Source organism: Gouania willdenowi, chromosome 1 (genome assembly GCF_900634775.1).
Source record: "Gouania willdenowi chromosome 1, fGouWil2.1, whole genome shotgun sequence".
NCBI classification, from domain to species: Eukaryota; Metazoa; Chordata; class Actinopteri; order Blenniiformes; family Gobiesocidae; genus Gouania; species Gouania willdenowi.
In genome coordinates this window covers 35,590,299-35,615,779 of record NC_041044.1, presented here as the reverse complement: position 1 = coordinate 35,615,779, position 25,481 = coordinate 35,590,299, and the positions used below count along the sequence as shown (strand labels likewise).

General features: G+C 38.0%; 3 protein-coding genes across 5 annotated transcripts in view; 1 reads left to right on the top strand and 2 right to left on the bottom strand.

Annotated features, from left to right (window-relative positions):
• Positions 1–143: 143 nt before the first annotated feature.
• Positions 144–13,892, bottom strand: LOC114466741 (Na(+)/H(+) exchange regulatory cofactor NHE-RF2-like). Its single transcript, XM_028452449.1, has 3 exons — positions 13,330–13,892; positions 11,306–11,620; positions 144–398 (listed from the first exon to the last, which is right to left on the bottom strand). The coding sequence occupies exons 1-3, from the start codon at positions 13,534–13,536 to the stop codon at positions 159–161; spliced, it is 762 nt and encodes a 253-aa protein (XP_028308250.1). The 5' UTR covers positions 13,537–13,892; the 3' UTR covers positions 144–158.
• A 3,431-nt stretch (positions 13,893–17,323) lies between these two features.
• On the bottom strand, positions 17,324–24,318 carry LOC114466736 (endonuclease III-like protein 1). The gene is made up of 8 exons (XM_028452435.1): positions 24,056–24,318; positions 23,170–23,217; positions 21,952–22,211; positions 21,695–21,865; positions 20,132–20,291; positions 19,047–19,152; positions 17,472–17,689; positions 17,324–17,388 (listed from the first exon to the last, which is right to left on the bottom strand). Exons 1-8 carry the CDS (start codon positions 24,246–24,248, stop codon positions 17,372–17,374), a joined length of 1,173 nt encoding a protein of 390 aa, XP_028308236.1. The 5' UTR covers positions 24,249–24,318; the 3' UTR covers positions 17,324–17,371.
• A 900-nt stretch (positions 24,319–25,218) lies between these two features.
• LOC114468250 (tuberin-like) overlaps positions 25,219–25,481 on the top strand; it is a 33,000-nt gene continuing 32,737 nt past the window's right edge. For all 3 annotated transcript variants that reach the window (XM_028455237.1, XM_028455160.1, XM_028455077.1), the window contains exon 1: positions 25,219–25,382. The gene's annotated coding sequence lies outside the window, so the exon portion shown is untranslated. The remainder of the gene's footprint in view (positions 25,383–25,481) is intronic.

Genomic DNA, 25,481 nt, shown 5'->3' with positions numbered 1-25,481 from the left:
AGAGGGTAAAAAGGAAAACCCCAAGTAAACAATGACAGTTGCGTGCAAGGATGGAAAACAAAACAAGGTTGTTTCACCCTGCGATCTGCTCTGGGCCTCAATCCAGCTAATCTTCTATAATCCAATCACCTCCAATCAGTGCACAGACCTGGTCAATATCAGGAGTGCTGCCTGAAATGAACAAAGTGGCTAAAATTCAGATGTACCTCCACAATTCTGTCTCCAGCTCGCACGCCAGCCTGATAAGCAGGGGAACACGGGTCCACAACAAGTACAAACTGGCTTTTCTTTTTCTTGTCACTCTGAAGGTTGAAACCAAAGCCCTGCTCTCCCTTTAGCAGGTGACACAGACGAGGCAGAAGCTCATGGCTCGGCTCCGGTGAAGGTTCAACCTGCAGCTATAAAAAATAAAACAATAATAATAAATCTAAGGGAACTGAGTGGCATTCATACGTTGCCAGTAAACTCAATGAAAAATAAATAACACAATAAAGCTCTAAACAAGTTTTTTTTATCAAAGATCACACACATTAGACGTAAAAACCTGAGGATTGTTTTTTTTATTTATTTTTTTTTACTTAAAGATCTGTTTCTTTTCCCTCTAATATATTGTGATTTCAAGATGAGATGCTTTAGATCGATTACAGCATCTGGACCAGGAACTTGCTCTGTAGACAACTGACTATGCTTCTGATGTGATGTAGTTTTTGAACACTCTGGTAGGGACGAGAAGTAAGGATTCGGTCCAAAAAACGTCCAAATTGATTTTTTAAATTACGTTTTTTAACAAAAAAAAACAAAACCTTAATTGAGGTTATATACGCATAGCACGTAAACGCCCGGTCACTAGGTGTCGTGACACCAAATCAGACCTTGTTTAAACCTACTCACTCCCTCTATGCATTTTAGCTTGGAAGTCAATAGCATTTAATTTTTATAAAACATACTGGGAACTTTTACAGTGTGTGTGGTTACTTTAAAAAATAAAAGAATTTAAGAACTTATTTCAGAATCAGAGTCTGTTGTAGAAGCAAAACAGTTTTTTGAAAAACATAATTTGACAGTTTGATAAAAGTACCACTTGTTTTGACATTGGTACTTGACTTACAGTCAGTTACCATTTACTTGTTTTCACAAGTTTTAAATTTTAAATTGTATTCATACCATTTTGTAATTGTGAAGGTGATATTTGTAATCATTGATATTGCAAACGTATATGTATTGTTTAGTATTCAGTATATATACACAGTATATATATATATATATATATATATATATAATAGGTATATATATATACAGTATCAGGATTTATCATATCTTGACATGTATCGTGAGATTCATGGCAATGCACACACACATGAGAAATCAGTTCTCTACTCCGGTCAAGAGCAGACAAAGACAAAAACACATGGGTGTCATTTATTCTGACACTTGTGGATTTTTACGGAGACATGGATGCTTTTATATCTGTATCATATAATCAGGAACTATTGAGATCTAAGGAATAACAACCACTGTATCACACCATTGTGGCTTTCACAGAGATTCCATTACAGGGCTGTTGTTCGTGATCTTAATACATTGTGAAGATTAGGGTTGGGCAAAAACTAAATGTAATATAGCAGACCTCTTTTCTAAGAAACTGTTCCACGACAAAAAATGTACTACTTTAAGTAAAATATTAAATGACACTTGGCTCTCACCATTTCTTTCCAATTGTTGTGTAAGGTGTGGACACTGTTGTGTGTGTATACAGTGGGGCAAGAAGGTATTTAGTCTGCCACCAATTGTGCAAGTTCTCCCACTGAAAAAGATGAGAAGCCTGTAATTTTCATCATAGGTATACCTCAACTATGAGAGGACAAAATGAGAAAAAAAATCCAAGAATATCACATTGTAGGATTTTTAATGAATTTCTTTGCAAATTATGATGGAAAATAAGTATTTGGTCAATAACAAAAGTTCATCTCAATACTTTGTAATGTACCCTTTTTTGGCATCAACAGAGGTCAAACGTTTTCTGTAAGTCGTCACAAGGTTTTCACACACTGTTGTTGGTATTTTGGCCCATTCCTCCATGCAGATCTCCTCTAGAGCAGTGATGTTTTAGGTCCTGTCGCTGGGAAACACAGACTTTCAACTCCCTCCAAAGATTTTCTATGGGGTTGAGATCTGGAGACTGGTTAGGTCACTCCAGGACCTTGAAATGCTTCTTACGAAGCCACTCCTTCATTGCCCGGGCGGTGTGTTTGGGATCATTGTTGTGCGAAAAGACCCACCCACGTTTCATCTTCAATGCCCTTGCTGATAGGAGGTTTTCACTCAAAATCTCACGATACATGGCCCTATTCATTCTTTCCTTTACACGGATCAGTCGTCCTGGTCCCTTTGCAGAGAAACAGCCCCAAAGCATGATGTTACCACCCCCATGCTTTACAGTAGGTATGGTGTTCTTTGGATGCAACTCAGCATTCTTTCTCCTCCAAACACGACGAGTTGAGTTTTTACCAAAAAGTTCTATTTTGGTTTCATCTGACCATATGACATTGGCCCAATCATCTGGATCATCCAAATGTTAGAGAGACATCCAAATGCAAACTCCAGACAGGCCCGGACATGTACTGGCTTAAGCAGGGGGACACGTCTGGCACTGCAGGATTTGAGTCCCTGGTGGCGTAGTGTGTTACTGATGGTGGCCTTTGTTACTTTGGTCCCAGCTCTCTGCAGGTCATTCACTAGGTCCTCCAGTGTTGTGATCATTTTGACCCCACGGGGTGAGATCTTGCATGGAGCCCCAGATCGAGGGAGATTATCAGTGGTCTTGTATGTCTTCCATTTTCTATCAACTGCTCTCACAGTTGATTTGTTCACACCAAGCTGCTTACCTGTTGCAGATTCAGTCTTCCCAGCCCGGTGCAGGTCTACAATTTTGTTTCTGGTGTTTTTTGGCAGCTCTTTGGTCTTGGCCATAGTGGAGTTTGGAGTGTGACAGTTTGAGGTTGTGGACAGGTGTCTTTTATACTGATAAGTTCAAACAGGTGCCATTAATACAGGTAACCAGTGGAGGACAGAGGAGCCTCTTAGAAAAGAAGTTACAGGTCTGTGAGAGCCAGAAATCTAGCTTGTTTGTAGGTGACCAAAAACTTATTTTACCAAGTGATTTACCATTTAATTCATTAAAAATCTGACAATGTGATTTTCTGGATTTTTTTTTCTCATTTTGTCTCTCTAGTTGAGGTATACCTATGATGAAAATTACAGGTCTCTCATCTTTTTAAGTGGGAGTACTTGCACAATTGGTGGCTGACTAAAACCTTTTTTGCCCTACTGTACATGTGTTATAGTTCATCAGGAGAAAGTGGCCACCAACAATAAGCCAAAGGTCTCAGTCTCTAGAAATCACACCCTGGAGGAACCATCTCCCTGTCTCATCATCTGATTCCCAGTTCATCCTGGCTGTGTGCAACTTGGATTAGCTCTTGTCCTGAGGGTAACCCCTGATATTGACCGTCTGGTGACACAGTTGGGACAGCGGCTTCCTCGGTAAGCTGACCTGAGGGTGTTCTGCCAGAACTCTATGTTCTTTCTGCTCCATTACCAGGAGACTGAAGGCAACACATGGGTGGAGACAGTGTGAGTGTGTTGGTTAAATATCTTTAGATTCAGAATATCTCTACTCCATATGTCATTTTGACCGAATTAACAGACAGACAGACAGACGAAATACACCCCTATCATTAAGAAACAACTGACATAAGATATTTTAAGAAATAGATATAAACAAAGGCATTTCATTCATTGACACCATTGATCATATAGATAGATAGATAGATAGATAGATAGATAGATAGATAGATACTTTTATTTAGTGTTGGTCAGTTAAAAGACAAAGGAAAAATCATAACAGAAACAAAGTTGCATGATCTCTTCACAGCTCAATAGTAAACAGTAAACTCTGCCTCATCCTTTGCAGATAAAATCTGCTATAGCACATACGTCAAACTCAAGGCCTGTGGACCAAGATCATCTAGTCCGGCCCTCAAGAAGATTTTGATCAAAGTAGAAATTACAGCAAAAACAGGACTTTTTGTAAATTACGATTTAAGTTGTAGCTAAAACATGATCGGGGGGTTGCAAATATTTATAGTAATATTAAATCACAATTTATTTTAAAAAGCTAAAAAAACTCGCAAATTATCCCACTTGAGGTCAAACTGAGTTCTTACTGTATGTGGCCCTTGAACTAAAATGAGTTGATACCCCTGTGCTATAGCGAAGGTTCCTTTTCTCAAACAGAACGCAAGTTTTTTGTGATCATCAAACCAGAAGAGGTCAGCATTAATCAGGGACATTATCCTAAAAAGCAAATCTCCTAAATCAATCTAAATTGAACAGTAGAATAAGAAATTAATTATATTCTCTATTTCACAGAAGTTACACAACAAACACACTCTGTCACAAAAAGATCTCTGCCTTCTATTTAGATTACACTTCACATTAGACTCTACCTCTAAACTATTTCTTACAAGACAATACGTTCTTGCTTTAGTTTCTATTTGACTCCTTTAAGACAATTGACGTTTTCCTTTGTGTGGATAGTGGTTGTACCAGTGGTTAGCACAGGGTTTATGCAAGGCAAATGTACACGGGTACATGCTGTCATAATATTAACAGTTTGCCACAATTACATCACGTCTGTATTTACAAGAACAATGATGTGAATGTCAGCTGCAAGATGAGCGACAGTGACGTTACAAAGACTGCCTGTTCTGTGCGTGCTGCTGATCGAGTGCAAACCAAAGAACTTCAATGACCTTCACAACAATCTGTTCCAAATTTTCCAATACCAAAACTATTGATTAGCAGGCAAAATAAAACGAGACATTTAAGATGTGATGTAATCTCATTAATTAATCATGAGCTTCCGTGGATTAATAAACTTCCTGTGGGATGGGCTAAACAATGATGACATAATACTTTTCAAAATAATATTGTCTGCGTATTCAGTACCCTGTGAAGACCGATTTTTGGAGTGTAGTCATTTTTGCTAACTACTAATAGATTTACTTTATTATCTTAGTGTTCAAGTGAAATGACCTAACTTGGGTCTATTCTATCATTTTCTACTCATTTTTATTCATTAATTTATCAGTTTTTTTCAAGGTAGAAACTGAAACAGAAAGCAATTATGAATTCCTAACTAATCTTTTACAACAACAAGAGTGCAGCTATCCCAGCATGCTTTGTGGTGTAGTTTCAAACTAGATATTAATAAAAAAGAAAGATTATTGCTTTAGCCTGCATGATCTTATGATCGGTTATAACCATTTTCATGCACTTTTCTGAAAAGTAATTTATTATTGATTTCATTTTAAAACTCAATTGAAGCTATAAACATTTTTTGTCTTTAGAAATAATTTCACAGTTGTTTTTTTATTAATACTTTATTATTTATTAACTATTGGTAAATAGTAAATTTGAGCATACATTAATTGCAACAATAGCCATACTTTTCTATTATGTGTTTATGATTTATTTGAATACTGGCGTAGCTTTTATCACTGCATAAACGTACCATGGGATTTGGATAATTAATAATGTAACAATGCAGTTTCCACTGTTATGCAGATGACATCCAGCTTTACATCTCCACCAATTCAATCACCAATGAAACCTGTTCTCCACTGACAAACTGCCTCAATGAAATAAAGAAATGGATGCACGCCAACTTCTTCTCCCTCAACTATGCTAAATCAGACATCATAATTATGGGCCACAAATCCATCACAAATTCCTTTCACAACTTCTCCTTTGCAATAGATCACTCCAGTCTCTCTCTCCCCCCCCTCATATCAAAACCTTGGAGTCATCTTTGACAACCAGCTTTCCTTTAACCACTACATCACCCAGCTCACTAGAACCGCCTTCTTTCACCTAAAAGACATAGCTCGCCTCTGTCCACTACTCTCATTTTCTGCTGCTGAAACCCTTATCCATACATTCATCACATCCAGACTCGACTATTGCAATAGCATCCTGTTCGGCACATCATCCAAAATCCTTCATAAACTTCAATACATCCATAACTCTGCTGCGCGCCTTCTCACCCACACCGGAAAACACAAACACATCACCCTTGTCCTTCAAAATCTCCACTGGCTCCCATAAAGCCCTTAACCACCAAGCCCCCTCCTACCTCACAGCTCTCCTAGACCCTCATACCCCTGCATGCAACCTCTGTTCTTCTAAAGCCAACCTCCTATCTCTCCCTATCAGAAAGCAAGCACCGAACCTGGGGGGACGGCGCCTTCTCCGTAGCTGCCCCCTACCTCTGGAACACTCCCTGCAACACTGTAATGACCCTCCAACCTTCAAATCACTCCTCAAAACTCTTAAACTAGTTTTTAACTTATGATTGTTACTTATTTCTGTATTTTCTGTATTTTTCTTTGTCGTTGCTGGTTTCTTTTGTACATATGTGTATTGTTTTGAGTGTAAGTGTCTGAGCTTTTTTAAAAGCGCTTATAAATAAAATTCAATAATTATTGTTATTATTATTTAGCAGGGTGGAAAACACATAGAAAACAATCATTTTTCAGTCGGTTTAAAACCACACAAAAATAATGCATTCAGCAGTTTAAGTACCTGTACAAACCAATGTTTGTCATTTCTTTTTTGTGTAAACGTGACTGCGCTGCATGGGAACAGCTTGTTTTGTGTTTTATGTCATTTCATCGAACCTGTAACTAAGAAGACGGCCAGACAAGGATCAGCCTGTATTTACGCTGACATCAGCTAAACAGCTGTCAGTTTTACATGAACTGACTGTCTTAAAGGACCCTGGTTTCTGTTAAAGTCTAAACAATGAACTCCATAACTGACAGTTGGTTCTCTTTCATTGGGATGTCACGTGGTGTCTACCGGCAAATGTGTACACCTTTGTTTTACATGCATGCATCATTATTTTGTCCTTATTTGTTCTAAAAACATGTATTTTTCACGTTTATTAGCCATTGCTTTTTGCTGAGAAACCAATGTCTTTAGGTTCCCACGTACTAGAATGTAATGGTTGTTGAGGTTTCATCTCAGCACTCACACAAAAGATGCTTTGTCAAAGCCTCTATTTATGAATAAGGTCAGGTGTATATGAGTGATAAAAATGCATTGGGTGAAATTCTTGAATACAGTTTGTGTCTGAGTTTCTTTAAAACCCGGCAATATATTCACAAACCTTTTACACTACCCGTGGGATCCAAATTTCTAATTTTGCTCTGTTATTAATGCCATCAAGCCAATCTGACTAAGCAAGCAGCTCCCAAGTTTCTGCCTTTCAGCAGGAAATACAATACAATTTGGACAGACTTTTATCTCTCCGGTGAAAACAACATAGGTGTTTGAATGAAGATGCATAAAAAGACCCTTTCATCCCTAAGAGACACTAAAGTATCATAAAACAGTGTTCTAAAGCTTTAGCATTAACATTGGAAGGAAGTTTGTGAATGGGGGGCGAAATTATACCAAGAAAAATGTCTATAATGATATAGAGGCCTACAATCTTACCCATGTTGTACACATTTTTTACCTAACCATATATTTACTGGAACAGGAAACCCGTGGTTCTCTAACCTTTTTGGCTCAAGTACCCCCTTCCTCTCATTTCTGAATCCAAGTACCCCCTTTGTCCAACTACAATATTTTGCTTAGAAACAACTATAGAGCATAATGATGGAATGAACGAATGAGAACACATTTTAAAGAATCTCATTTTGTAAATAAGTGGAAAGAAACTTTAGGTTACTCTCGTAACCCCGGTTCTATTAGTAATATGAGTGAGATGTTTCATTATGGGATGTGACCTTTGTCTACATTCCTCAGAAGCACTCTATTTCATTATGCCAATCCTGATTGGCCGGTGAAGCGTGAGAGTCCGCTGGGAGGAACCTCCCAGCTCCTATAAAAGGAGGACACGGACAGGTACGCACCTTTCAAATAAGCAAACCTCTTCTCATTGTTCGAGAAAGAAGGGCAGTCTGGTGACACTTATATTACTCATAGAACCGGGGTTACGAGAGTAACCTAAAGTTCTATTTCATAATATTTTGTGAGATGTGTCACTGTGGGATATGGAAACTCCCGTAGTGTAGACATGCTTATCGAGCGGCACCAGCCTTCAGGGTAGAAGTCTGATTACATCAGGACAATAAAACCACCCGTGCCACGCACGGGGCGGATACGTCCAGCATGTAAAAGCGGACAAACGTAAGGGGCGAGCACCAGCTTGCCGACGCACAGATGTCCTGGACAAACACTCCCCTGAACAAAGCCCAGGATGACTGAGTCAAGTGTGCACGTAGAACCGCAGGCAGCTGTAGACCCTGACTCGAGTAAGCCAAAGCAATAACCTCCACCACCCAGTGTGACAGGCATTGCTTAGTGACAGGCTTTCCCCCAGGAAACCAACAGCTGATCGCTCCCCTGAGGCACCTTGTCCTGCCCATATAAGTGCAGATCGCATGAACAGGACACAACAAATGAGGCCGCTGCTCACTCTGTGAGGCAGAAAAGGCCAGCAAGTCAATGGGAGAACACGAGCCCACCAATTTTGGCACAAAAGCCGGGGTGGGCCTCAGAATGATTCTCGCATCACCTGGGAAAAACTGACCGCACCGAAGACACTGAGTAACCGAAGACACAACCTGAACCGGACAGATCTGTTCTTTTGGAACAGCGTAAGGCACGCCCTGAATGACCTCACCTGCTCCGCCGAAGAAGACTATTTCCTGTGTAGGGGACAAAACGCTCTTCTCTGTATTCACCATGAATCCTAGATCGGACAGGTGATGCAGAAGAATACGCGTATGCGCTCTGGCCTCCGTCTTCGATTGGGGCCAGTGAGCCGGAACATCCAAGACATCAGGGACAGCATTGGGTTTTGAATGGCAGCTGGGTCGCTGGAGTTCGAAGCTCGGATACTGTGGAATGGGGCCGGAGCCGGGCTGTACTGAGGGCCCAGGAGGGATACTGACGTGTGCAGGAGCCCGGAGAGCTAGGGTGTGTTGAGGTCTGTAAGCACCGGCTTTGCGGCACAAAGCTAGCAGCGAGGGCTGTCACCGGAGTGAGAGGCCGCTGGAGACCAACGTGTGCGCTGAAGCGGCAGCGTTGGATGGAGCCAGTCAGCTGAGCTGAGGCTGGGAGGTTCACGTGCCTTGCGGCAGTGAAGGACAGTACTCACCGAGCAGAGCAAGGTAAGAGCTGTTTTAACCACTTCTCGACCTGTGTGGTCTTAAGCAGGCGCTAGTCCAGTCAGCGACTGGAGAAGAAAGAAAATCCCGTCTGCGGACAGTTAAACTGGTCAGAATTAAGATACGCCAGATAGCTGAGAGGAGAAGAGGTTTTTGAATGGTGCGCACACTGTCCGTATCCTGCTTTATAGGAGGTGGGAGGGTCATCCCAGCAGACTGTCCATCAGAATTGGCATAGTGAAATAGAGTGCTTCTGAGGAATGTAGACAGAGGTCACATCCCATAGTGAGACATCTCACAAAATATTATGAATAGAACACTATTTAGTGTGGTTCCATCCTTTTTTTGGATCGTGACCCCATTTTGATATCAAGAATTTCTGGCAACCCCAAAAACTTTTTTTTTTCGATAATTATTTTTTGACAAAGTAAAAGCATAGAAGTCCAGTTGTTCAAAATTGTGTTCTCTCTCTCTCTTTCTCTCCCTCTCTCAAGTACCCCCTGCAGTGCCATTGTACCCCCACTTGAGAAACACTGGCTTAGACTAACCTCTCTTGCTACTCTTAGGTAATGTTTGTTGTGCAGATTTTGCTGAACATACATCTTTTAAGGGGATCGAACCACCAAATTAGCCAGAGGGTTTAAAGCTCCAGACAGTAAACAACTAACCATTCACACTTTAGATAATGGCGATACCCCATCACTCTCATTAACTTTATATTAGGATCATCTTTATTCCAAGGATTCCTTCAAATTGTTTACTTCTATGACTTAATGTCTTGTTTCCATAATTCATATTAAAGGTGACATTATTTCTTGGAAATGAAGGCTGAGTAAAATCAAACATCTTTCTATTTATTTGTCTTTTATACCTGCTTGTCCTGTTCAGGATTCTTCCTGGCCAATATGGGCGTGAGGCCGGTTACACCCTGGGCAGGTCGCCAGTTTGTTTTTGGCCTTACGCATTTTCATACTGAGAAATTCAGAGTGAATATGTGAGTTGAGTACAGTTGAATACAAGTGATTTATTTCTTCTTGATCACGGTTAAGTGATTAAAAACTCCAAATGCTTTCATTTTTACCTTGTTTTCATACACTTTTCTTGTTTTTGTTGACCAACTTCTTAACTGATTTTAATCCTTTTATCTTGTCCCTGTTTACTTTGTTTACCTTTTCCGTATTTTTGGTATTATCAAATATTATTGTGATTTCCTTATTCTAGTGCAGTGTTTCTCAAATAGGGGTACGCAATGGCACTACACTACTAGAGGGAGGAATAGGGTCTGTCATCCGCTACCTGTTTTTTTTTTTGTTTTGACGAGCGAGTTGAGGTAGATATATTAACGGGTGGCCAAAAATGGTCCAAAAGTGGCGAAAAACTTGGCAAGAAAAGAGTGAAAAGTGACTAAAATGGGCCAAAAGTAGTCAAGAGTGGCCAAAAAAAAATGGCATTTAAAGAGAAACCAGGTGGTATGTAGTGGCAAAGGGTAGCTTAAATGGGCAAAATGTGGCAAACAGTAGTGAAAATGGGCAAAATGTGGAACAAAAAGAGGCAAAATGTTGGGGGAAAAGGAAACAAGTGGTATTTAGTGGGCAAAAGTTAGCTTAATTGGATGAAAAGTGGCCCAAAAATTTAAAGAAAGAACAAAAATTGGATAAAAGTGTCATAAAGAACTTGCAAAAATGGACAAAAAATTTGAAAAAAGGGATATTTTTTATTGTCAAAAGGTAGCTAAAGTCTGAAAAAAGTGTCAGAACTTTTTGAAAAGGGGCAAAAATGGGACAAAGGAAGTTTAAAAATGGCCAAAGAAAAAAGGTAAAAATTGGGGTTAAAAAGTTTCCCCCTTTAAAGGTTTTCTGGGGGAATAATAATAAAAAATGAGACAAAGAGCCACATGTTGAGCATCACTGACTTAATAACGGCATCTGGTGTCCTCTGATAATGTAGTGGGCTGGTCTGGACACAAAATGCCAGGGCTGAATTTTGGTTCCAGAAAACTATCCACTCTCTTACTGTGAACGCTCCAACTTTGAACTTTAAACCTTGTGCCGCAAGAACTTTACCTCTGTGTCTGTGGTGGAGCTGGACATCATGGAGGATCTCTTGAGTATGCTTGTGCTAATGCTGATGGTCGAGCCAACGCTGGAGTGACGTAACATGAGTGAGTGTTTGGATTTGATTAACAGGGGGGAGGTCTCCCTAGGTATGGGGGAGGCAGAGGGCGTGGACATGGGAGAGGGCCGAGGGGACAGGGTTCCCATTTCAATGGCGATGTCCTCAGTGCAGGCCAGGCCGTGGCTGAGGAGGTAGTCTTCGGTTTCTTTGTCCACCACAAGCAGCCTGGTGCGGTGGGGCACCTCCCTGATCCGATCTACAACCTGTGGAGAAAAAAAAAAATGGTGACATCTTCGACTCACATCAGAAGAACTTTTTGGAGTTCACAGCATTTTTTTTTTTTTTTTAGAACAAACAATGTTGTAGTTTTACATTGAAATTATACAGAATGCAGTTTTGAAATTTTGCGATGATAATAGTGAAACTTCTGATAGTGCTTTTTTAAAATAAAAAGTAGGCAACGGCAGCTTTTATCTGAACGTATGAAAAAAATTACTTTTCTTCTGGTAATCTGATTAGTAGTTAAACATTAAATGATTATTTATTTATTTGTATTAAAAAACACTAAAATATCTACTCTTTCTTGGAGGTGTGAATTAAAGGTACTCAGACGCATGAATAAATCCCCTACATAATAAAAGCACTCGAAGGAACTCGAATGCCCATGACCTAATAAAAATTGACCAGCGAATCTTACGTTGGGGTCTCGACCCACGAGTTGAGAACCTCTGGTCTAAAGTATAGAATCTGTTGCAATATGAAATATTTTATTTAGCATTATATTGAGCAATATTATTGTTAGTTTGTGGTAAATTTGTCCGGAAAAAAGCGTAAAAAAGGACCTAGGAATGTTTTCCTATTATTTTTTTGAAGTTGATGGATAAATGTTTCTCAGTACCCCCTACAATGTGCTCTTGTACCCTCACAGTGAACCCCTTGTTGGGAATCACTGCTATAGAGAATTAGAGAATATTCAACTGCTGAATGTAAAAACTTGGTCACTTTTTCATAGTCGACATAGTTTGAACATTTAGCTCACTTTGCTCACACTTAGCTGATTTTTCTTTCATTTGAGACAAATTCACGTAAAACAGCATGCTCTATATTATTATATATAAAAATGAGTACACATGAAAAATAAATCTAAATCTAAATGTAAAAGTGAAATCTAAATATTAAATGTCAATCTAAATGTTAAATCTAAATCTAAATATTAAATCTAAATCTAAATGTTAAATCTAAATCTAAATGTTAAATGGGCCACCAAGTGTAAAGCTAAATGTTTTGAAATTATACAAATGAGCTGGTCATAAAAAGGCCCTGCCCACACTCCACACTCCCCACCCGCCAAGGTCCTTTGCATTTGCACCACTGTCCTGCCACGCATATTTTCTAAACATTTAGCTTTACACTTGGTGACCAATTTAACATTTAGATTTAGATATGAATTTAACATTTAGATATGAATTTAACATTTAGATATGAATTTAACATTTAGATATGAATTTAACATTTAGATTTAACATTTGGATTTACATTTAACCTTTACATTTAGATTTATTTTTCATGTTTACACATTTTTAACAATGATATAAAACATGCTGTTTTACATGAATTTCTGTCTCAAATGAAGGAAAAATGGTCTAAATGTGAGGAAAGTGAGCTAAATGTTCATAACATCTCGGCTATGAAAATGTGACGAGAGTTTTTACATTTGATTTTATTATTATTTTACATTATTTTATTTTATTTTTTTACATTAAGATTTTACATTCTCAATCCACTGTAATTCATTTTGGTAACAAAGTAACAGTGAGCCCCACACCAGGAAAACATTGACCCATTTAGTGCTCGTCCTGAGGCCAGAGAAAGTGGTCCAACAGGTCTACAAGTCTTTGTTTGCACCGCTGACACTTTCCTGACGTCTGTAATAATGACTAAAAACAGTGATTACATGATCACCATCGCTCACCTGGTGATGAGTTTGGCTCTCCACGTTCTCCCCGTTCACCTCCACCACCCGGTCCCCGGCCCGGAGCCCCCCCAGGTCGGCCGAGGACCCGGGGTCCACTGTGCGGATGATTTGTCCTCCTTTATTGCGCTCTCCGTGCAGGTGAAATCCATATCCCTGCATTCCTTTAATCAGGTAACACAGCCTGGGTCTCAGCTCTCTTTCCATCCCAGGGGGTCAGAAGTTTCTCACGAGGACAAACTGGTGCCAATTGGTCTAAAATTCTGACTCCTGATCCAGGGTCCGACTCCGCGCCTCATAGTTTTAACCAAAAAATCCCAATCATTTAGCATCATGTGAGTCCTTCAATATAACACAATTCTTCCAAATGTACAAATAAAACGACTAAAACTAATAAGTACGTAAATAAATCATCCTACAGATTTCAGGAAGGCTGCGTAAAGTGACCAAAAACCATGAGCTGGTCTAATTCCCCTCTTTCAGAGGAATAATCCAGGAGATAAGAGATTACAAAGATGTTCGTCAGTGTCTTTCCTCCAGTCCGACCTGGAGAGAGTGAAGAGACGTCAACAACATGATGATGTCTACTCCCTCCCCCCCCTCCCTCCCTCTAGGAGCGCACATGAGGGCGCAGCCGCAGTTTAACACCATATACAGCCCAGCCCATAATAAGATCAGTTGTTATTTTGTACAAAAGCAGCCCCTGTCTACTGACATTTACTGCTCACAAAGTGAGAAAGTCTCCAAAACTGCTGAAACCTGCTTGACTGTGACAAGAAAGAAACACCTATGTCCATCCAGATTTACATGGGATAATAATAATAATAATAATAATAATAATAATAATAATAATAATAATAATAATAATACATTTTATTTAAAAGCGCCTTTCAGAACACCCAAGGACACTGTACAGGGCAGTCATTAAAATAAACACAATAAAAACAGCAAAATAAAACAGATAAAAACAAGTACAATTAAAGGGGGTGCTTATTAAGTGAATTTGTGCAAGTGTTTATCTCTTGAAAAATACAAATTATGTGCTCTAATTTTGGTTTCTCCAAGATCTATTCCATAATAAAAGTCACAAAAGCGATGTACCAATTAGTAAGTAATAAAAATGGTTTCTTACTGCAAACAACTCGTGAATTAAGGAGTTGAGATGGTGCAACCATTAGTGCCCCTTCTTCAAGCGCTTATTGTTAATATTATACATCTTTATCCGGCCAATTTGCATCTTTATTCATGCAGAGCTGGTTTGTCCGTGCACGTCAGTGCAAGACATGCACAAACCGCTGTTTTTAAGGTGTGCCTGCAGACTGACATGAGACAGGTTAGTTTACTGTACTGTCATGTTGTTACGGAATTAGAGCAGAATTTATGTTAATGTCATGGATCTAGAAAAATCTGCAATGTTGGATTGAAATATATGTTAATTTATTACCCTTACATTTCAAAGCACTTCCTATATCTGAAAAAAACTATTAGTCTTTTTGGAAGTTGACCTGGATTATATGCTTTTCATTTGTATTATTTAAAAACTTAAAGAGATTGTGTGTAAATATTATTATTCATAGTTAGAGGAACACTAGCGGCCTTTTATCGCGCTAACTTCCAGGATTTAATCAGTGTGTGCTGGACTACGAAGATCGCTAACATAAGAGCTAAATCACCATGGTAACTTAGGCTGACCGACTAACCTGGTCAGGAGCAGGTTTTGTTCTGGCTAAGATCCGAGCAAGTGCTAAAGTCCCGCCTCCTGACCAATCAGTTCTCTTAGAAAGCGAGCTGTCCAGTAAAAGCTGATGTGTGGATCTGATCTGACACCTGACAGGAAATAATATTTAGACATCGATGCAATCCTTTCATTTACCAATGACATCCTTTAGGAAAGATATAGATTTATATCTGATGGACTGATCTATAGTCAGTTGATGAAGCCTGTGTCTTCGTATGCGCGGACGGGTGACGTCATTAATTCATTCATTCTTTCATTCATACGCTATAGTGAGGCTGACCGCATCAGCAGGAACATACTACAGACTGTGAAACAATGTGCTCTCATCCCAGTGCGTGTGATAAATATGTCTACTTGAATAGAAAAATGTGTGTGCTGTAATAAAGTTTATCATCCATTGGATTAATATTATAAATAATCTCACACTTTTACGCATTAACAGTGTCAGCAGTTTCCTGCCTGGATTCTTTCATTCCTTCCTTTTCTGTTACAACAGTTTTGTTTTTGGTCTGAATAATGGTTATTAATTATTCATAATTTTAAACTTAAGCAACATCTAACCTGGTTGGTACCTTGTGATGTGGATCATCTGAGGGAACATAAAAGCTCCGCCTCCTGGTGCGCTGCACTAACACTGTTGCTCTTCGCTGTCATCATGGTTTTAAATGAATTGTATTTATCTAAGATCATAAGCTGTTCATCCATTGTAAAGATGGTCGCTCTGCCAGTTTTTTCCATTGTAGTGATTGTCAGACTCTGCAATCTCCACCCCTTTTATGTGAACGCGCACGTACTGAGGCTGAAAACACAACTTAAATTAACATGTTGTGATCAACCGTCCTAAGACAGCTTCTCCCTGACAGGGAATGTTTGGTTAGTTAAAGCCGCTAACAGCGATTAATCCAGGGTATAATTTTCTAGATTTGTGACATAGGCCCTAGATGCTTAGCCCAAAATGTAAATACTTTTTATCTTTTTTATATGTAAACTTTTGTTTATACATGTATACTAAATATATATGAAGATAAGAAAAAAAGTGACCTAAAATGCAAAAGTTCTCCAAAAAGCTTTAATAAAAAAAAGGAAAAATAATTATACTACTGTCTGAGGGTGTGCATTTCCATGAATATTACGATACGATTCACAATTTGCATGTCATGATAAGATAAATCCTGATACTAAATAATACAATATATATTGCGATATATCGCAATAACAATAATTAAAAATGTCACCTTTACAAGTATAAAATGTTATGAAATACAATTTATTTAATTTTTTTAAACTTGCGAGAACGGGTGAATGGTAACTAAGTGTAATTCAAGTACCAATATCAAAAACAAGTGGTATGTTTATCAAACTGTCATATCAAAATTTTCAAAAAAAGTTTGACTTTTGCTTCTACAACAGATTCTGATTCTTTTAAGTGCTTAAATTCTCAAAAAAAAAAAAAAAAAAGCAACCACACGCATCTATAAAAGTTCCCAATATATTTTATGAAAATAAAATGCAATTAACTTCCAGCTAAAATGCATAGAGGAGTAAGGTAGTTTAACAAGGTCTGATGTGGTTCACTGCCACCAGTGACTGGGCATTTACGTGCTATGTTAGCACAATGAAATGGGTTTTTTCATTAAAAAAACATGATTGAAAAACTTGATTAGGACATTTTTTTGATCAATGCGATAATCACGTGGTGAAATATTGCGATGTATTGCCGAATCAATTTTTCCTTACACCCTTACTACTCTCTACATTGAAGCAAGAACATTGACTCATCCATGATTACACTATTAGGCGAAAAATATTTTGCCAGCCCCATAATATAATAACAAAAAGCTAAAAAGGTTTTTACATTTTGGGCTCAGAAAGTTGTTACATTATTCACCAGTTATTACATTTTGGGTTTCATAAATTTTAATAACAATTAAGGCGTCGTTGTTACAGGTAGTGTGATGACTTTGTTCATGTATCCAGTGGTCACATTCTCAGTTCATTCCACAGATTGTAGAGGTAAACTTTCCACTGTTTGTGATTGTCTGGCTTTGTGTGTTAGGTGTTTGTTGGCAAACAGTGTGAAATGTAACCTTTCATTACAAGCACTTTTCTAGTTCGGTTTAGTTCCACCATGTTCATTTTAATAAAAATAACATCGAAAACTTGGATCCAAGCTTAAGAGGATTGACTTTTTTAAATTTTTTATTAGTAAAAAAACAACAAAAATACAAAAATATGTTTTTTTTTTTTTTTTTTTTAAATACAAAACATTTTATTTACATTACAAATCAAAACCCACTAAGAAGATTAAACCTGCCCAGCGTCTGTAAGAAAAACACAAAAAACTTGAGTTAACTTGTGTTTCTCAGCATCCTTTTCTGTTTGCGTGTGGACAACGCTGTCTCACCAGCAGGAGCAGCCCCTGATTGTTCACTTTTTATTGCAAAGGAAGACTTTGGGCTTGGAGATGGTGGGGATCCAGCTTTAGGCCTTTTTGCTGGAGAACTCCTGTGGGCGGATGGACAGCTGTGCTGGTTCAGACACATGGAGCACAGGGGGTTGACGGGTAGACAGAGCTGCTGCCCAAAACCTACCAGCAGCCAGTTGATCTCACTCCAGTGCTCTCTAGAGATTAAGATTAAAGATTAAATCGGGCTTTCGCCTTTAATTGGCCATGTAATGTTAGTACATTATTGGAATTTGTCTTCTGCACTTAACCCATCCCTGAGGAGCAGTCGGCAGCCATTTTGCGGCGCCTGGGGAGCAGTTCGGGGTTAAGGGACTTGCTCCCACAGTGACGGCCCCGGTGAGGCTTGAACCGGCAACCCTCCGATTACAAGCCCAGTGTCCTTAACCACTAGGCCACCACTCCCCTGTTTTTTTTTCAATTTAAATTGTTTTATAAATAAATAAAATTACGGCAAGCTTCAACAGTTAAATAATATTCTCTCTTTAATTTTAGTTTATTTTAAATACATTTGACGGACAAAAAAAGGTGCCTGCAAAAAATTCACTAAAAATATTAAAACTACTACTGCTACTGATAAATTCACAATTATTCTGCATATTTGAAAACAAGATTTTTATGTCAGCTGAATGTACAGCAAGTGTTTAAAAGCAAGAAATAATGATTCTCGATTCTGATTCTTTGAGTTGTGCAGGTCAACAGGTCACAGATTTCACAAGATATTTTTTTAGTTTGAAAAAGCCTTTACACAGGTTATTTTTATGAATTCACTTAGTTGATATAGTTTAATTTGGTTGCTGTAATGTAACTAGGATATTCAATTAACAAAAGTTTCCAGCTGTAACTACAATGTCGGACTACAGTCGACATTATGTAATAAAGCCTTAAAAGACATGGATATAATGAAAAGAGTGGATGGACAGAGGCATAAACATGCGGACTTTCACACGAACTTATTAAACACACATGGACCTCAGTACACACGGTAAATGGAACAGGCTTCACGGCTCGGCTGGCACTAGGACCCAGAAGCAGAGTAAGTGCGTCCCCTATCCAGCCTTCACAGGCTGTAATATCATCAGTTTATCATTTTACCAGTTGTTAGAGCTACTGTCTTTACCAGGGAGATAATATTTATTCATGGTGATTGTTTTCTGGAGTTTTACTGGGATTTATACCGGTGATTAGTTCATATCTCCCTTGCGCTTCGCGGTCCAAACTGACACCGTAGCCACACACGCATGAGTGTGTCACACACGTCACTCAGTCACATTAAGGAAGGTTGTGGTCATTATACGGGGTGGATTAAATAATGAATAAAGGATTGTTTTATCCCGTTCTTCTTCGTGTTATTATCACATTATAAAAAAGTTTTAAAATAGCAGGAATTAGTGCTGGTCTCGAACGGCCTTGACAGAAAATCTCGAGTACGGGCAGCCCGAGTCTGAGACGAGACCGAGACCTTTCAAATTTGGTCTCGAGACCGGTCTTGACTACCACAACACTAGCCGTTACCTTGGTAACCACTCCTCTAAGGCCTTTCGGGTTTCCTCAGGGTTCTTGCTCTGTTTCTTAAGCCAGCCCAGTCTGTTCGAAATACGATGGACGTGTGTATCCACACCTGCACAAAATAATCATCTACACAAATGAGACACACACACACACATTCCAAATAACACACCAAATATCTTTTAAAAAAAAAAAAAAAAAAATATGTCACTAATTTTTTTCAGGACATTTACATTGAAATGCACATAAAATGTAATTTGATATCCTGACATTTTTTGACTGCTAATTGTCAGTCTTCCTCAGAGGCATCTACTGATCACTTTCATGTGGCCTTATGAGTTCTTTCTGGGCATGGCAGACTTCAGACTTCTCTTAGCCCAGCCACGACCCCTGCCAAAGTAAATTTCTACGTACATTTTTACGTAAATTTCTACATAAATTACGTGGAAAAAAAGTTGTCTGAATAACAGAAACCTTAACATATTATCCCAAATCTCAGTTATTGTTTTTTATTTTGTATTTTTATTTTAGCTCAACACTTAAAACTAATACTGAATATTAACTTCAACCACAATCTAAAGTTCAGTTTTATCAGTTTGAGAGGATTGTAAAACTTTGTTCACATGCTGCAAAGTTTTAAAAACATGATAAATACAAAACCGTTTGGCTACTGAACTCATTACTTTTTATTAGTCATATACCAACCAGGCTAATAAGGACTTAACTTTATTTGCCATAGGTGCTCAGGTATTTTGTGCTTTGAATTATAACGATTGTTAATGGATGAGTTGATGTTAAAAGTTTGTAAAAACGAAATTATTTTAAGAAAGCTGATGCTATAGCTCCACCATCAGGCCAAAATATAATAGTACACCTACTAAATTGAAGACTACATTTTATTAGAAATAATTTGTCCAAATATTTGCTGAGTTTGAGGTCAGGGCAGGTTATTGAGCAGCGATGATGCATGGCTGTGATTTTCTGTCCTTGTGTATTAGCTTATGTGATCCCTTGTGTGGGGATCCAGCCCCTCATTACCACAATCAGGTTAAGGAGGACTTGGCCGACTGAAGGAAGAACGAGTTATTTACCGATGCCGGACACCTGGTCCCAGGCGATGTCCATGGCCAAATGAGCCATTTTGGGTCCAACTCCAGGGAGACGAACCAGCCCTTCAACACTGTTGGGGATGTCACCTCCAAAGTCCTTCTGCAGCATGGCAGTTGTGAGCTTCAGATAATTCACTTTTCTCTAAAAAGGTAGAAAAACAAGCATCAAGTTCAATGGAAATTGAAAAACAAACTATGACAGTAAAGAGCCTGTAATGTCCTTTATTAAGAAAATAATTTCTCAGATTATTCTACCTGTAATTGACTATATGCAGATGTAGTTTATCAAAATACATATAACATCCATCTAAATTCTCTTAATGTTTTGTTTAACTCTTTGTGTAGATTCATTTTAAAATGTCCATACAGAACTCATCATTGTGAACTCTGGTTCAGTTTTAATTTATTTTTAAATATATTCATTTTACATTTACCACCATATTTGACTTTTTTTTTTTAAATTTTCCTCGACTTATCAATTGAGACACTCTCGTTACTTAACTTTTACTGTTCCTCCCATCTATAAAGAGGCAGTCATTCAGCAGCTTCAAACACTCACCGGAGTGTTAAGCTGCTAAGTCCCTTTATTCTCCTCCTCATCTCTATTAACTACGGGAAAAGTGATAATCATTTGTTTTGTCCAACCGCAGCCTCGCCTTGTGTCACAAACACGTCAGATCAAGTCAAAGGCGATATGAGGCGATGTAACGGGCACTAAAAATGGAACTGCTCCCTGGGTGCTACACCGTAGCTGCCCAGTGCTCCTCAGGGAGGGGTTAAATGGAGAGAACACATTTCGTGTATGTAGCTTTACATATATGACAATAAAGTATAATATATATTGTTAGCTCACATTGCTATAGGGGAGGAAGAGCCAGGATTTTCAGGAGGAGGAGTTTCCACTATGTGACGTCAAGTAGTGGAAAAATCCAACTCCCCGTTTAGAGTGGATTTTTTTTACAAAATGTGGAATAACACGGGAGGGAGGAAACAGAACTTTTTCAACTTTGACCCTCTGAATGAGGCTAAAGGGATGTATATCACTGTAGCAAAACCATTATTAAGTGATATTTTTCATAATACTGCCCCTTTAAAAACAGAGAGTTGATGTTTTTTATGACAAATTGTTTGTTCCTGTCTTTGTTTTTTTTGTTTTCTTTACCTCAACACAGTCAAGAGAAAGAAGGAGAAGAAAAACAAAACTATAGATGTGTGTTACAAAACTATAGATGTGTGTTATATAGCTATGTCTATGTATATATATGATATTTGTGTGCCATATGTGTGCCTATGTGTGTAAAGCTATGCTATGGGTATGTATGTATATGTCTGCTGTATTTGGTTGTATGATGTATGTGGATCTATATACTGTAAACACTTACGTGTAGATCTATATGTATATATTTACCCTGAGATGTGGGTTGTGAGCAAAATTGTCTTTTTGTCTGTATTGATGTTTTGTCATTTGCATGTTCTTGGTCCCCCTCGAAAACGAGATGTTGCCTCTCAAGGGGCTTTCCATAAATACATTTCAGAAAGCATTACCCTCCAGAAGCCCACAGGATAAATAAGCTTCCCCAGTTTTTCATCATCAGTGGAAAGTATGTTTTCAACGGTGCAGCCATGAGCTCGTAGTCTCTTCATTGCAGCTGCTGTCACCTGGTCCTTTGTCTGACTGGACAGCATGAGGGACACCAACACCTGGTAACGTCTCACCTGAGAAAAAACAAAGGCCAAGGAAGTAATCGACAGATGTGCAAAAATATGCAGAGTTTTTTTTTTTTTAATCGAATCAAACCCACATGTGCAGGAGCCTCCGTGTCGTAGCATCTCTCTGCTCCCATGTTGTCAACGGGTGCGTTGCGGCCGCTTCTCATTTCCCTAATAAATCCTAACTGTTTTCTCCAGTCGAGCGGTTCCCAACACTCTGTCTTTGATGTTGAATGGCTGTTATCCTCATTATCATACTCTACCTTCACCTGTCGTCTTCTGCGAGTCTGTGGATGCTGCGGTAAAGCTTCTGTTTTTGGTTGAACTGTGGAACGGCATTCATCACTGCAGTCTAATAGAGAGGACAGAGCGGGAAAAACAAGACAACAACAATTAAACACAATTTATGTCATACCAATGGATTTAAATCAAGTTTTATGTGATAACTTTCTTTATCTAAGATTTTTTTTTTGTGTGTGGATTTATTACCCTTTCTTTGTAATTTAACCTTCATTTTGATTTGTCATCTTTAAAGTTTGAGTTTGACGTAATTTTGAAGGCAGAGGCAACATTTAGGACCATTTGGCACATGCAGACTGTAGGGATGTCCTAATGTAGCAGATTAAGGTAAAGTTACTGCATGACATGACAAACAAGACCAAACTATACCTAAAGATACAAAAATGTTTACAGATTTACTTGTCATCATTCTTTGTTTCTATTAACGACTGTATTTATTGGGCTTTTCCTGCCCTGAGTGTAATACCTTATAAGAAAAAGTGATGAAGACTTATTTGATATTAAATGATTAAGAAAATGCATTTTTGTTAAGTGTTTTTTTTATTGTGTATATATATATATATATATATATATATATATATATATATATATATATACACACACACAATATATATTATATATATTCAATGAATGATGCTGCTAAGTTGGCACTTTACCATGCAGTTCTAACTAAACAGTGGAAATGTCCATCGAGATGCATAGACTTAAGATGCGTCACAATGCATTGATTATCGATTCATAATCGAATCCTATTCCCTATAATCATGATCAAATGGTCAAATTGTGGGGTGCCTACAGACTCCCACCCATAGAGGGTGATTCATAGGACTCAGTACCCTAATTCTCATAGACAAATGATTCACTGCAGTGAGTAAATAGATGTTTCCCAGCAGTTTGTTGATCCACATCCACCTGTTTGCCTGTGATTTTTGGTGAAATAAATATGTATGTAAATGTAACAGCATAAATATAATCTTAATAATCATGATCCATTAGAGCATGTGTCATACCCAGGGCTCGTGGGCCAAATCCGGCCCTTTCAGAGCGTCCAATTTGGCCTGCAGGTGAAAGTAAATATGATTAAAAATCATTGTGTATTAGGGGTGTGCATTGCCATGAACCTGACAATACGATACGATTCAGTATTTGCATGTCACGATACGATATACATCACGATGTATCACTATATCAATAATTACAAATTTCACTTTTACAAGTACAAAATGGTATGAAATACAATTTATTTCATTTTTTGAAACTTGCAAGAACAAGTAAATGGTAAAACAAGTGTCATGTTTATCAAACTGTCAAATTACATTTTTCCAAAAAGTTTAACTTAATCTGTTTCTACAACAGATTCAGATTCTGTTAGGAATTCAGATTCTGAAGTTCTTCAATTCTTAAAAATGTTTTTTTCATTGAAAAACATGATTTAAAAAAAATCGATTTGGACATTTTTTTTTAGACTGATACGATAACCTCGCCATGAAATATCACGATATATCGGAGAATCGATTTTTTTTCTTACATTCTTGTGTATATTACAAAAATGCACACGTAGACAGCTCAGTCCCTTTAAATTCATTAAATAAATCCAACTCTAAAGTAGTTGCAGGGGCTCAATATTTCTCAGTGCTTTTATTACACGAAAACAGAAAAAAACCCTGCAATTTCTAACAAACCCTCTCACAAAATTGTCCAAAATGAGTCACAAAATCAAGGAATTGTGAAGTGGAAACTACTGAGACTGATATCTATCTGTTTTTGCTTGGATAGTATTTTATGTTCCTAACACATACTTTGCATATAATTTACATAATAGAAGTGCAAATTGGGGCACAGTAATGTTATTATTTCTGCTCAGAGGATGCTCTCACAGGAACACTTGTAGCTTACCAGCAGTGGAGGGTCTTTCCACTGATATTTCAGCCTCATTCAACTCATGCTTCACCTCCACATTCATGGGAGGATCGTTGTTCATTCTCCGCTGATTGGTGAGTTTATCCCGGAGAGAAGCTGCAGGTTTACTCCGTGTGATCACAGAGCTGCTGTGCACGAAGTAAGGAGAGGTCATTATTAGGCATAACATCACACTGTCAGTCACACACACGCTACAACACTCTACATAGGAGCTACTGAACAGGAAGGAGCTACTGAAGTTGGTTTCGGATTTGTATGTTCACAATAAGAATCATTTTTTTTTTTTTTTTTTTTTTGCCAAGTGGAGTTTTTAGACAATACAAGGAATTTTACTCGGTGGATGGTGTGAAAAAAACAAGAACAAACCAGAAAAATAAACACAAAATTAATGTATTATTATTATTATTATTATTATTATTATTATTATTATTATTATTATTATTATAATAATATTAATAATAATTGTGGATGATGAATCGGGTCAAGATTAATTTATTTACTTTGAACATTTCAAAACTTGTACATGACTTGTTTTGTGTTTAATGTTCATTTTAGTGACATTATTTCAATCTGCAAGATTATACGTGAATAGATAATAAACATAAATATTATATAATAAATAGTGATCATACTACTACTACTACTACTACAACTACTACTACTAGTGCTAATAATAATAATAATAATAATTGAATAATTAATTTAATTTAATTTAATTTAAATAATGACTAGTGTTAATATTACAAAGTGCAAATGCGCATATAAACACTTTTATAGTTTGTTTTTTTTGCTTCCTCATCAAGTTAATAATTTCTGTTCGTAAGTTGGTAACTTATACTTATTATACATAATAAATAAATAAATAAATAACGTGAGTCGTCTTTATTCCAGAAAGAAACTAGCTTCTTTAGACATGTTGTTAGCTACGTGCTAACCCAATCGTCCAAAATACGATAGTTATGATGCTGTCAACCAACTTCTGACAAATATAGTGATTTATATGACATTGTAGCAAAAATCACCACATAATTTAATGAACCTTCACTTAGTCTTTGTACACACAATGACATGTACCTAGCATGATTTACGTGCGTCTCCTCTAAGAACTACACTACCCATAAGCAAACGCGGGCGTGTTTTTGAAGGAAGTGGCGATATCAAGAGTATTACTGTGTCATCCGGTCGAGCAGAGGACTGGAAACCAGCAGCAGGCACAGCAGTTACACCAGTGCAGAGAAGTAGACGGCCGTGCACGGACGGAGTAGTGACTGAATGAAGCACAGAGTGGCTCCGTTTCACCAAGGTGAGCTGTGCTGGGGTGTTATTTAGGCTGTTGTCACAAGAGAAATGCTAGCCAGTGTGAAGCAATAGTAGGCTAAGCGCCATTGTGTGTCTGTGCGGA

Bases quoted from the DNA above. Each gene is read 5' to 3' on its own strand.
- LOC114466741 (XM_028452449.1), bottom strand. From the start codon at position 13,536: ATGGAAAGAGAGCTGAGACCCAGGCTGTGTTACCTGATTAAAGGAATG. The intron at 11,621-13,329 runs GTGAGCGATGGT...TTTTCTCCACAG, and splicing joins AGAGCCAAACTCATCACCAG to GTTGTAGATCGGATCAGGGA. The intron at 399-11,305 runs GTAAAGTTCTTG...TATTTTTTATAG, and splicing joins GCTCCACCACAGACACAGAG to CTGCAGGTTGAACCTTCACC.
- LOC114466736 (XM_028452435.1), bottom strand. From the start codon at position 24,248: ATGTTATGCCTAATAATGACCTCTCCTTACTTCGTGCACAGCAGCTCT. The intron at 22,212-23,169 runs GTATGACACATG...CCTCTCTATTAG, and splicing joins ATTTGGCCCACGAGCCCTGG to ACTGCAGTGATGAATGCCGT. The intron at 17,690-19,046 runs GTAACGGCTAGT...CTTAATCTCTAG, and splicing joins TTAGAGGAGTGGTTACCAAG to AGAGCACTGGAGTGAGATCA.